General features: G+C 43.2%; 1 protein-coding gene across 1 annotated transcript; it reads left to right on the forward strand.

Moving 5' to 3' along the window:
• The first annotated feature begins 4214 nt into the window (after positions 1 to 4214).
• LOC132898668 (phenylethanolamine N-methyltransferase) lies at positions 4215 to 14045 on the forward strand. The gene is made up of 4 exons (XM_060940383.1): positions 4215 to 4613; positions 9761 to 9962; positions 10156 to 10363; positions 13526 to 14045. The coding sequence occupies exons 1-4, from the start codon at positions 4215 to 4217 to the stop codon at positions 13962 to 13964; spliced, it is 1248 nt and encodes a 415-aa protein (XP_060796366.1). The 3' UTR covers positions 13965 to 14045.
• Positions 14046 to 14470: the final 425 nt, after the last annotated feature.

Below are 14470 nucleotides of genomic sequence, written 5' to 3' on the forward strand. Positions count from 1 at the left end.
ATGGTCCCAGCACAAATCCTGGCGAGCTGGCTGCAAGGATGCCTCAGCGGTTTTCTGCTACCCCTGCTTACTTTTCCACCCTGGAGGTGGCTCCACGGACAACACTGCTTGGACGGTCAGTGGAGTTTCGGACATGCATCATTTGTCGGAGAAAATTTAAAAACATGAGTCATCAAAGATTCACATGGGCAGCTGCCTGAAATTTTCAGCTTTTGGGAGAGTGAACATCGCTACACCACTGGATGAGGGCTACAGGCTAGCAGTTCGCCGCCACAACGATGAGGTGAGCAAGAACAGGCACATATTAAACCGGCTCACCCAATGCGTGAAATTTTGTGGAGTGTTTGAGTTAGCTCTACGAGGCAAAGACAAAACTGAGGGCTCCAGTCACCGTGGTGTTTTTCTGGGTTTGGTTGACTTCATGACACACAGTCACAGAATCCATTCACTTTTGATGTTTTCAATGTGCATTTTTATATTTGTCACACTTTGCTCTGAGAGTTAGCACTTTGGTAATATCCTTGGTAAATACCAGTAATTGCAAGATCTAAAGATCCACTCATCTATTTATTCAACTGCTATTGTTATGTTAGCCAACTATTTACAATGTTTTGTTACAGTAAGTGCACTTTCCTGTTGTCCTTAAGTTGCACAGTTTGTAAAATTCTTGCTGGTCATGGAGTTTGAAGTACAAAATCTATTTACAGAACATTCTGTAGAACAGTACTTTCAAGATTGGCAAATAAATGTGTATTTTTTAAAAAATATGGTTTCCTTTCTTAGTTGTTGGACATATCTTTATAAAAGATATCATTCACATCATACAATATTGAAATAATGTGAATAGTGAATAGGGCATAATTGGAATTGGTCATTGTGGAGCCAAACTATTCTTCGATTGTGAATGTTCTTTTGCAACTTTACACCACAGCCTAGAGCCCTGCACTCCCGCAGGAGTCCCGCGGGACTCGTGGGACCCAACGCAAAGCAGTGCGGCGTGGGACAAATTTTGAAAGCTCGTTGCAGGCGGGAGGGGGAGTGCACAATGCGGGCGCGGGCGGGAGAGATGATAAGCTGCAGTCCAGCTAACTAAAAACGTGTTTTAAATAAAATTTCCCATCTCATCTCATTATCTCTAGCCGCTTTATCCTGTTCTACAGGGTCGCAGGCAAGCTGGAGCCCATCCCAGCTGACTACGGGCGAAAGGCGGGGTACACCCTGGACAAGTCGCCAGGTCATCACAGGGCCGACACACAGACAACCATTCACACTCACATTCACACCTACGGTCAATTTAGAGTCACCAGTTAACCTAACCTGCATGTCTTTGGACTGTGGGGGAAACCGGAGCACCCGGAGGAAACCCACGCGGACACGGGGAGAACATGCAAACTCCACACAGAAAGGCCCTCGCCTGCCCCGGGGCTCGAACCCAGGACCTTCTTGCTGTGAGGCGACAGCGCTAACCCCTACACCACCGTGCCGCCCCTAAATAAAATTTATAAATTATTAATTTATGTCTATCATATATAATTTGTGCTGGATATTTTATTTGGCATTAATAAAAACATTTTAAGATGCCTAAATTTGCAGATGTGGTTGTGGCAGTGGGGGCGTGGCCAAGCAGCAGTCTGTGAATGGAGGGCAGGGTCGGGGAAGGTAGCGTGTTTCAGCACCACTGTAGTAATCCTCGATGTGGGTGGAGCACAGAAGCACGGCAGGCGAGAGTTCGTGTTCACACCCACTCACTTTATTGAGCTTTTCAGCTTTCTTTCTTTCACTCATTCACTCACTCACACACACACACACACACACACATATATATATATATATGTGTTGTGGTCGGGGAGCGAATCCCTCTTCTCTCCTCTCCCCCTCCCTTTATACGCCATCCCTGCAACAAACACACACACAAATTGACATCAGGCGTCATGACCTCACTTACCTTCCCCGACCCCACCCTCCATTCACAGACTGCTGCTTGGCCACGCCCCCGCTGCCACAGTGGTCTAATCTCGCGTACGTTTCCAATTCCTTTCCGCTCTTCCGTGTTTGAGATCTCCAATCATGGCAGAAGAGCAGAGCTCCTCTAGTGAAGCTCACAATGGGTATCTCTGTAAAGCCTCAGCTGCGCATGCCGCCTGGCAACGCGCACCCTCGCTACGTGTGCTAGGTGAAATTCCCCAAGCCAATGACAAGAACTTTCATGAGAAATAACGTGAACTTCTGCATCAGGCGGGATTTGCGGGCGGGAGCGGGACAAAATATGGCAGGCACGGGCGGGAGCGGGACTGAAAATCATAATTCTTTGCGGGAGCGGGTGGGAGCGGGACTGCAAATTCTGTCCTGCGCAGACCTCTACCACAGCCTATAGCTTAGGTAGCTACAGGGAAAATATTTCTGTAATGTGCTGCCATCTAGTGGACAGAAGTGGCATGGAATTGTGATATGCAGAGAGAAAACAAAAAAAGTCAATAATGTCTGGCTACCTCTAATGTACCTGTTGAATGAGTCACCTTATGACATTATTGGATAATTTCCCCCTCCTGAGAAAATTTTCAGGAACCGCCACTGACTTCCAAGTAATGGAAGAGGCATACACGGGAGCAGCAGAAGAAGTATTAGGTCGGCCAAGGAAGAAAAGAAAGCCATGGATAACGGAAGAATCATAGGCGCTTGTAGATCAAAGAGAAGAGATAAATAAGATTATAAGCACTCGCTCAGAGATGGTCAAGAAACGGCTCAGAACAGAATATAAGGAAAAGGGAAGTGAAGAGGAGCATAAGGAGCGACAAAAGAAAGTGGATGGATAGTATCGCAAATGAGGCCGAGGAGGCTGCAAGGAAACAACACATGAGAACGTTATACGGGCTGACAAAAGTGCTATGCAACGAAAGAACTAGAAGCAGCGCAGCAATCCTTGACAAGAGAGGTAATTTTATGAGTGGAAAGAAGGAAATACAGTCAAGGTGGACAGAGCACTTTAGGGAAGTACTGAACAGGGAAGAACCAACAGATCCAATAACAACGGAGGATGAATGCGAGTTTGAGCTCAGCGAAATAATTGAATAAATTGCAGTCACCGAACCAACCCTGGGAGAAGTCAAAGCAGCAATTGAAGAATGGGAAGTCTCCAGGAATTGACTCTATCACAGCTGAATTGTTGAAGGCACATAAAGAAATCTCAGCGGAGAAAGTGCATCAGCTACTGGAGAAAGTATGGAAACATGAAAAGATCCCTGACAAATGGAAAAAGGGGGTGATTATCAAATTGCCAAAGAAGGGAAACCTCAAAGAATGTAAGAACTGGAGAGGAATAACTCTGCTTTCAGTGGTAGGCAAGATACTTGGAAGGATCGTTATAGACCGTATTCGGAATGGAGTTGATAACAGGCTGAGAAGTGAGCAAGCAGGATATAGGAAGGGCAGAGGAACAACAGACCAGATTTTTATATTACGAAACATCGTTGAGCAAGCCAATGAGTGGCAAGCTAGCTTATATGTAAACTTCATAGACTTTGAGAAGGCATTCAATTCCATCCACCGCGAAAGCCTATGGTTAATTATGCGAAAATATGGAATCCCAGACAAGATTATAAGGATGGTGAGAGTGTTCTATGATGATTTCGAGTGTGCTGTAGAAGATCAGGCAGAAGCATGTGAGTGGTTCAACATCAAAACAGGCGTCAAACAAGGGTACAACATGTCGGGATTCTTGTTTTTGATAGTAATGGACTAGGCAATGAGAAGGACTGTGGGAAATGGAGAGAACGGAATAAGGTGGAGGTTTACATCTAAGCTCGATGATTTGGATTTCGCCGATGGTGTGGCGCTGCTCTCTTCAACTAAACAACATATCCAAAGCAAGACAACTGAAACTAGAAAAGCACTCGGAGAGCGCAGACCTCTGCCAAGCGGGAAAAAACCAGAAGGTCAAAAGGGTCATACATCTCCCAATGATAAAGAATCCTTCAAAAAAATCCAGACGGTGATCTGGATCATCACCAAAATTCAATCATTTGTTCTTTGTCATAATACACACCTTGTCTGAAAAGTTCATCAAAATCCGTTCATAACTTTGAGTTATTTTGAACACAGACAGACAAACAAACAGACAAATCAACGCCGATGAAAACATAACCTCTTTGGCGGAGGTAATGAACGAAGAGGCGAGATGGGTCAGGCTGAAAATGAACAAAGACAAGACAAAGGTAATGAGGATCAACGCGAAGAGTCAAGAAAGGGTTACAGTCGATGGACAAGACATTGAAGTTGAGGAGTTTAACTATCTGGGAGCTATCATTTGTAAAGAGGGAGGAGGGATGAAGGATCTGAAGAATAGGCTCTCCAAGGCAAGAGGTGCATTTGCCAAACTCAAAAGAACATGGAACTCCAAGAGCATCACAAAGAGAACCAAGTTAAGATTGTTCAAAACCCTAGTGGTGCCAGTGCTACTCTATGGGTGTGAAACATGGAAAATGAATAAGGGAGATGATAAGCAGATCAATGTGTTCCACAAGTGTCTAAGGAGAATCCTTAAAATAGAGTGGAAGGATTATGTCACTACCAAAGAACTACTCGAGAAAGCAGGCATGAAGCCTTTGAGCAAGGAGGTAAAGAGGCGCAGATGGAAGATGATCAGCCATATTTTACAGCAAGACAGAAGGAGAGATTCCAGCACTGCGCTCACATGGACGCCTGAAGGAAAAAGGAAGAGAGGGAGGCCTAAGATGACCTGGCGAAGAACGGTGGAAAGAGAGAGGAAAGAGGCAGGTTGGCGGTCATGGGAAGAGGCAAGGGCTGCTGCAGCCAACAGAGAGAGGTGGAGGCATTCCGTGGAGGCCTTATGTGCCACTAGGCATGAAGATGATAGGTGAAGGTGAAGGTCAGGCAATTACTAAAACCCGGGACAGAACGGGACATCACTGGTTTTAGCAACAACTGCAGGGAGGCCATTGCCTGAGCGATATGTCATGTCCCGTTCCATCCCGGGTTTTACCAGCAACACTTTGCTCACTCCAGGAAAACTGGTGCAACTGAACATTCCTTTTTAAAAAAATAAATACTTTTCTTGTTTTCTTTAATTGTTGATACTGCACCCTCTTTCAATATGGGCTTATAGCCAATGCTCCTCAACAGATCAGAGGTCTTGTACGAGTCTTCAGTAAAATGTGCAGAGCAGAGAGACCACTTCATAGCTGCCCAATGTGCCCATGAACTTCTCGCAAAACGCGTCCAAATCTTTGCAGTTTGAACATTCTTGGGCCATGAATGCAGCATAAATCCACCTTCTGTTGTGTTGCAGGCGGGTGCAGCAACACATCTACGTGGCATGGCAATAAATTAGCTCAAAATGGAGGATCGGAGTTGCAGTCAGCTCTGTGTTTTAGTCTAGCCGAAATGGCGATGAGACCGATAGACTTCCTGCTGTGACGTTACGGATGTCAAGATCATTCACTCAGACCGCTACCTATATAAATCACTTTAATCATAAAATTACTATATTAGATGTATTGTTAACGCTTAAAACTATTCCTGTGCCATTCTTGAGGTCTCAAGGCATTTATAAAGGAAAGTGAGGCCATGGCTCTGCGTATATGCTTTAAGTATTAAAAGTACATTTTCTGTCAGCACATTGTTGTATTATTGCCACAATGCTTACAAAACCTAATGCCTCTGAAGCAAGCTATTGGATTTACAAAATGAACGCATGCTGTGCCATCGTGGTGGTTGAATGTTAAGTTAGCTAGTGAGTGAAGGTCCACCTGACATGCTAGCAAACTCTTTTCAAACTCAAAATCATATTGGGTAGCTAACGCTACTAGAAAAGAAAGATTTCTACCTTCTGTTTATTTGGCAAGATTATGCTAAAACATATTTCTGAAAGGACTTCAGATAAGTTAACGTTATTCATGTTAGCATAACTCCATTTTTATCTGCTAACTAACAGTGTACAAGTTAACTAGCTATGTGCTTACGTTAGCTGTGGACAAGGCTAAGGCAACTTGGTGAGCAAATCCATACTTCATAGCTATTGTAACATTATCGCTAGCTCTAAAAGCACAGACAACTTCATTGCAAGCTTTCTCTTGGAATAAAACATTTACATCCCTCAATATGCTTCCACAGGTTGGATGGTGAGTTTTTGTAGGCCGTGATGTGGTTCGCTTTCGGCAAACAAAGCAAACATTTAAAATGAAGCGAATCTCTAATCCTTTCAGAAAATTGAAACATGGGTTCTAGGTATAGCCATAGGTGTGTGCGTTCCCCAGAAGAACCGCCTCCTTCCATTCTGCCATCAATTGATCGTGTTCAAATAACGCTGCTGAGAAATCATTGAACTTGATTTTATACAGTCTATGGATGTGACGTGACCCTAGTGATTACTGATCAACTGTCTCAGTGTCACCTGCGGAAAAAAACAATCACGTTTTAGAAAAGAAAAGAAAAAAACATCCACTTTCAAAGCTGCTTCATAGTAACCGAGGACCTTGATAGAAATGTAGTGGAATGAAAAGTACGATATTTGCTTTTCAAATGTAGTGAAGTTAAAGTCTCATTCTCATTATCTGTAGCCACTTTATCCTGTTCTACAGGGTCGCAGGCAAGCTGGAGCCTATCCCAGCTGACTACAGGCGAAAGGCGGGGTACACCCTGGACAAGTCGCCAGGTCATCACAGGGCTGACACATAGACACAGACAACCATTCACACTCACATTCACACCTACGGTCAATTTAGAGTCACCAGTTAACCTAACCTGCATGTCTTTGGACTGTGGGGGAAACCGGAGCACCCAGAGGAAACCCACGTGGACACGGGGAGAACATGCAAACTCCACACAGAAAGGCCCTCGCCGGCCACGGGGCTCGAACCCAGAACCTTCTTGCTGTGAGGCGACAGCGCTAACCACTACACCACCGTGCCGCCCCGAAGTTAAAGTCATAAGTCTCATCTCATCATCATCTCTAGCCGCTTTATCCTGTTCTACAGGGTCGCACGCAAGCTGGAGCCTATCCCAGCTGACTACGGGCGAAAGGCGGGGTACACCCTGGACAAGTCGCCAGGTCATCACAGGGCCGACACATAGACACAGACAACCATTCGCACTCACATTCACACCTACGGTCAATTTAGAGTCACCAGTTAACCTAACCTGCATGTCTTTGGACTGTGGGGGAAACCGGAGCACCCGGAGGAAACCCACGCGGACACGGGGAGAACATGCAAACTCCGCACAGAAAGGCCCTCGGCAGCCACGGGGCTCGAACCCGGACCTTCTTGCTGTGAGGCGACAGCGCTAACCACTACACCACCGTGCCGCCCCTAAAGTCATAAAAGTTTCCAAAAAAATTTAAAAAATACTCAAGTAAAGTACAGATACTCAATAAGACTACTTAAGTACAGTACTCAAGTAAACGTACTTTGTTACTGTCCATCTCTGAAAGAAACAAATCCAGTTTAAATTCTGGCAAAAGCAAGACAGCTGAGTCACTGGCTGTATTCAAATAATGATTCAAGATGTACCTCGTCATGAAGTACTTAAATTAACACGTTGTTGTTTTAATAAATAAAAAGATCCTTGCCTTGTGTTTTAGTTCAGACAGAACTAGTCTACTTCGTCAGACTAACCCTAACCTGAGATAGTTCACTGTATAGGATGGAGTTTAATATATATCTTTAAATATGCAAATATGGACAAAGAGTATGTTGACCAAATAATACAAAAATTTAATTCTACACGTACAAACACATACAGAACTATGTGTAAAAGCCTAACATGACATTTAATTGGCTGAGAATCTTTTTTTTTTTTTATTCCTGTACTTTGATGATGTCTGGAAGGCACGATGATAAGCAGCTAAATAAACCAATATCAGCAGCTTTGTAAAGCCTAAAAGCTAGCAGAGATGCCTTCAGGCGGAAATGAAAGCACCATATTTAAAAATTAAATTTAAAATCAGGGGCAGATGCATACAATTTCATAACCTTTCAGGTTGTGTTCTTTATTTAATAAAGGATTTTATAGTAATACACATTTATTTTTAATTCCCAGTGCATTATGTTCATATCTCTATTGTAATCAATATAAACCATATTGATGGAAATGGAAATTTACCTCAGAAGCTGTTTCCATGCTCAGATCCTCCTGATGGCAGATGTGTATTGTAAAGGTAAAAGAAAGGAACTAAATGGTGGAGGAAAAGGGACAGTGAGTTAAACTTCTTGGATGAATTTTTTTTTTTTTGCATGGTTGCACTTTCATTAAAGCTATACTGCCTTTCAGATTTTTCAAGTTTAGGTCATAAAAAGAATTTTCCTTGACAGCCAATTATTTTTGTTGAGTGGACCGAAAGCTACTGAATTCGAATCACAGACTTCCAATTTTATTCAATTTTTTTTCAACAGAACAATTAATGAATTTAAGGCCACGTGGCCCTAAATTCTCCGTTATTTTTTCCTGCTTCACCATGATCCAATTCAAGATACTATGTCATGCATCACGTGGTGGGCTTTCCCCGTTTGTGCAAGGCATTGTGGGATACAAATTTGAAACAGGAGAGAAAAATGGAGGACGCGAGTGTGTGAATGAAACGTGAAAGACCGACTACAGTAACGGAAAGCGAGAAGAAAAGACGTTATGTTATATACGAAGGAAAGGAAACGCAGGACCAAACTAATAAATATCGGCGATCAGCGAGCACCTCGGTGTGATCAGCTGTTCGGTTAGTGACAGAATGATGGAACTGTCAGTACACTGTCAAAGGGAAACCTGTAGATGGCAGTAATGCAACACTGTGGATGCCAGCTGCCGTAAAACCCAAAAGAAGAAGAAGAAGAAGGTAAACCTGCACATGCGCACACACACGGACTTCCTCTGTCTGCTTGACTGCCCGAAGCAAGCGATTTCATGCACATTATTTGCTTTAATCCCCTCAAATTAAATAACTTCCCAGCCACAGAATGGTCTGATATTTTGTGTGATATTACAGAAATAAACATATATCACAATCACCAAATTTCAGAGGGAACTAAATTTCACCGATTTTATGAAATCGAAAGGCCGTCTAGCTTTAAACATTTTAAATTGTTTTCACCTGAATGGAACAGAAACGTGGAAAATGTAAAGCTAAGAAGAAGAAACCTTTATTTGTCACATGCACACTTCAAGCACAGTGAAATTCATCCTCTGCATTTAACCCATCTGAAGCAGTGAACACACGCGCACACACCCAGAGTAGTGGGCAGCCACACTACAGCACCCGGGGGGCAGTCAAGGGTTAAGTACCTTGCTCAAGGGCACTTCAGCCCAAGGCCACCCCACGTTAACCTAACTGCATGTCTTTGAACTGTGGGGGAAACCGGAGCAAACCCATACTGACATGGGGAGAACATGCAAACTCCACATAGAAAGGCCCCCGCCGGCCGCTGGGCTCGAACCCAGAACCTTCTTGCTGTGAGGCAACAGTGCTAACCACTACACCACCGTGCCACCCAAGTTAATGACCTGTCTGAACTGAGACATGCCCCAAGGTTAGATCGAAAAAAAAAAAAACACATCAAAAGTCCTTGATGCCATCAGTGCCCAAGGTCATCGAGGCTCTCAGGTGAAACAGAGGATCAGATTTCTCCTTCTTTGGAAAAAAAAAACAGATAAAAAGGTGGATAGAGTGCATGCAGCTGGCCATGGGCAAAGATCAGGAGATGAACAAAGGCTTGTTTAAGTTAATTTTTCAAATGGAACCCACATATAAATACAGCTATGTAGAGGAAAGAAAGAGGAAAGGATGGAAAGCGAGAACAGACAAGAGAAAGCAGTGGCTGCAGTGGCGGCTGGTTATCGAGGGTTTGATCCTGAAGCTTACCTGAAGTACAATTACACACCACCACGAGCAGACTTCAGCCGAAGTGACAGCATCGTACCATGGAAGCTAAACTGCCTTCATAAAGCTTTCAATGAGGGTGAGACAGTGTGTGTGTGTGTCTGGTCAGATCACTATCAACTAAATTACTAAAATAAAATAGGAATACTGAGGGTGTTTTTTGTAAATTCACTACTGTATTACTAAAACATGGTCATCTTAGGATGACTACAGTAACAAGGATCACTACTCATATCAGGTTTGTGTATTCCACACTCCTATATTCTCTCCAGATACCATTAAAGGAGACATTCTGGTGGATATTGGTTCTGGTCCAACTCTGTATCAGGTGATGAGCGGCTGCGAACATTTTAATCGAGTCATATTATCTGATTTTTTGGAAGTGAATCGGAATGAATTGAACAAATGGCTCAAGGATGGACAGAGTAACTTTGATTGGACCCCTTACCTGAAACACGTGTGCGAGCTGGAGGGACGCAGGTGAGACGTTCGGGTTATTTGTGCATTTCAGCCTGGTTCTCTTCACATTGTCTCATCATCTCTACTGCTCTCATGTTCAGGGCAGTTAAAATTCTCTCTTATTGAGCCTCACTATTCGAAAATACAGTATTTAAAATTGTATGGTGTTTGGAAGCTGACAAAAGGATTTGACTATGAATCTTGTATATTTCAATTATATATATATATATATCAGTAAATAAATCGTACTTTGTTCTATGATGTATTTAATACATTTTTTTTATTTCATTTGAACGTAGGTTCAGGGATAAGATTTGCTTTTAAAACATATACTTTTAAATTACAGTTTTGAGATTTAAAAGAGAGAAATACAATCCCCAAAACACAGATTTTATATAAATTAGGTCAAAGGTGATGTGTCTAAGATTGTCAGGAAAAGTAGAAATTTTTTTAAGTTCAACTAAAAAAATAGCTACAGTGATGTTAAAGGTAGACTCCCTTTCAAATTTTTCAAATGTAGGTCATAAAAAGAATTTTCCCGACACGTAATTATTTTTGTTCAGTGGACCGAAAGCTTCTGAATTCGAATCACAGACTTCCAATTTTATTATTTTTTTAAAAATAGAACAATTAATGAATTTAAGGCCATGTGGCCCTAAGTTCTCCGTTATTTTTTCCTGCTTCACCATGACCCAGTTCAAGATACTACGTCGTGCATGACGTGGTGGGATTTCCCCGTTCGCGCAAGGCATTGCGGGATACAGATTTGCAACAAAAGAGGACACGAATGAAAGGTGAAAGACCGAGTACAGTAACGGAAAGGAAGCGAGAAGAAATATATGTTATTTACCAGCTGGGAGGTCCGTATCGTGAAATACCGTGACCGAGGTCTTGAAAGTACTGAGCGAGGCCCTCTGGGCCGAGGTCAGTATTCAAGGCCGAGGTCACGATATTTCACCATACAGACCGACCTCATCTCATCTCATTATCTCTAGCCGCTTTATCCTTCTACAGGGTCACAGGCAAGCTGGAGCCTATCCCAGCTGACTACGGGCAAAAGGCGGGGTACACCCTGGACAAGTCGCCAGGTCATCACAGGGCTGACACATAGACACAGACAACCATTCACACTCACATTCACACCTACGGTCAATTTAGAGTCACCAGTTAACCTAACCTGCATGTCTTTGGACTGTGGGGGAAACCGGAGCACCCAGAGGAAACCCACGCGGACACGGGCAGAACATGCAAACTCCACACAGAAAGGCCCTCGCCGGCCCCGGGGCTCGAACCCAGGACCTTCTTGCTGTGAGGCGACAGTGCTAACCACTACACCACCGTGCCGCCCACAGACCGACCTTAAGCTCGTAAATAATACATTTATTTTTTTCTTTACCAAATTCTAACAGAAAACGAGAGCGCCCGAAAGGGAAAACCGAGCCGAGGTGAGCTGCCATTTTGAATCCTCATTCACGGCTGTAATGCAAATGGCTTCCTCCTCGGTATACAAGTGCATTTCCATGGCAGGAAAAAAACTACATTTTGCCGCCTATGTAGTCCCCTATTTATACAAAATTGGAGTCATTCAGGATTCAGCCATGTTTTTGCTCGGCGTTAGCAACAGTTACAGGTTTTAAGCTTTCTCCTGAATTGTTTTATTTTATTTCTTCTTCCGCAGGGTAGTGAAACTCGCTTTCGCTGTGAAGACTGTCGTTATCGCTATCCATGCTGTAAAATTAATGCTATTATGCTGAGAAATGCTGGCAAAAATTTATAAGATTTTTGATAAAAATCTTATAAATAAATCTGATAAAAAAGATAAATGTTGACAAAAATTGCTACTAGGTTTGTTGTTGTTGTGAACAAGCGAGTCGCCAGAGGTCCGTAACTGGGGTCTGTACCATAGGATACGGACCCGCTCGCCAGCCAATCAGAGCGCAGGATTTGATGGAAACTGAACCGTGAAAAAAATAAAAGACATTATGTTATATATGAAGGAAAGGAAACGCAGGACCAAACTAATAAATATCGGCGCTCAGCGAGGACCTCGGTGTGATCAGCTGTTCGTTTAGTGACAGAATGATGGAACTGTCAGTGCACGCTCAAAGTTAAACCTGCACATGCGCGCACACACGGACTTCCTCTGTCTGCCTGACTGCGCCAAGCGAGCGATTTCATGCACATTATTTGCTTTAATCCCCTCAAATTAAATAACTTCCCAGCCACAGAATGGCCTGATAGTTTGTGAGAGATTACAGAAATAAACATATATCACAATATCTACATTTCAGAAGGAACTAAATTTCACCGATTTTATGAATTCGAAAGGTTGCCTCATCTCATCTCATTATCTCTAGCCGCTTTATCCTGTTCTACAGGGTCGCAGGCAAGCTGGAGCCTATCCCAGCTGACTACGGGCGAAAGGCGGGGTACACCCTGGACAAGTCGCCAGGTCATCACAGGGCTGACACAGAGACACAGACAACCATTCACACTCACATTCACACCTACGGTCAATTTAGAGTCACCAGTTAACCTAACCTGCATGTCTTTGGACTGTGGGGGAAACCGGAGCACCCGGAGGAAACCCACACGGACACGGGGAGAACATGCAAACTCCACACAGAAAGGCCCTCGCCAGCCACGGGGCTCGAACCCGGACCTTCTTGCTGTGAGGCGACAGCGCTAACCACTACACCACTGTGCCGCCCTCGAAAGGTTGTCTAGCTTTAAATACTTCATTCCCAGTGTAACTATTTTGGTAATGTTCGAGATAGTTAGGCTACGCTAACATTGCTGACAATCAGTCTAAAGTTAGCTAGTTAATAGGAATTTAAATGTTTCTGTACAACATAAAAACTTTCGAGACGCTTAACTCATTACGGTTCATATCTTCTGCTTGACTCCGCTCTAATCTCTTGACTTGACTTCATGGACACGAGAATGAAAGACCAGTAGAACGTTGAGTTTCACCACTCAATAAGGATTTAATTTAATGTGATGTGTATAATTCAGTGATATGGGACACATTTTCATATACTTCCAAAAACGTCAGCTTCCAAATTTCATTTTTGGCTGTTTATGAAATGCTCATATTTAAAGAAATATCATTTAAGTCTTATTTAAGATTGTGAATGTTCTAGAATGTACAATAATCTGAATGAACCTAATGTTTTAACACAGTTCCACAGCATGGCAAGAAAAAGCAAAGAAGCTTCGCTCAGTGGTGACTGACATTTTTCCTGTTAACGTTCACCACCCGTTCCCATTACCACCCGGATCTTTGCCAGCTTCCAGCGCTGACTGCCTCGTGTCCTCCTTCTGCCTTGAAAGTGTGAGTCCTGACATTTCCTCGTTCACTCGTGCACTGACCAACCTGTCCAGCCTCCTGCGTAACGGTGGTCACCTCCTGCTCATTGGAGCTCTGGGGGAGAGCTTTTACATGGCAGCTCCTGATGTTCGGATCCCTGTTGTGCCACTGGATGAGGCTCAGGTTTGCGCAAGTCTGAGCGCCAGTGGCTTCGATCTCCTGCAACTCAGTGTGTATCGATTAACACCAGACATGCAGGTTGGAGTGGACGACGTCAAAGGCGTGTTCTTTGTTAAGGCTAGGAAACCATAAAATAATAATGATCTAGAATCAAACTTTGACTAAAGGAACGTGTTTAAAATAAAGTATTTAAAATTCCTGGGAAATAAATAAATAAACCAAACTAGTTTGAAGCTTTGTTTTTGTCCAGTGGCTTTCTGCAACTGCAATTAATTTCTGTTACACTGAATAAACTGAATCTTTGCATGCATGATGTCTTGGCCTTGTTTTTTTTTTTTTCCGTTGATTAAGAAATTAAATGTATTGATTTCCTACATCCGAGACACCATGGCCCTCATTCATCAATCTAATGTAGAAACCAGCACAGATCCGAATGCAGAAATCATCATATCATAGGGTTCATGAGTGATTTCATGAAATGTTCATATCTCGCCATTCACACCCTAAGAATGATTGGGCGTTGATAAATGTGGTGGCTGAAAACAACTGTCAGTTAAATATCATGGCCTTGTCCCTAGAGTTTATGACCTGGAGATGCGTACGGCTTTAAACCAGGGCTTTGAACCAGAATTTTTCTC

The sequence above is a fragment of the Neoarius graeffei genome, chromosome 14, assembly GCF_027579695.1.
Source record: "Neoarius graeffei isolate fNeoGra1 chromosome 14, fNeoGra1.pri, whole genome shotgun sequence".
NCBI lineage: Eukaryota > Metazoa > Chordata > Actinopteri > Siluriformes > Ariidae > Neoarius > Neoarius graeffei.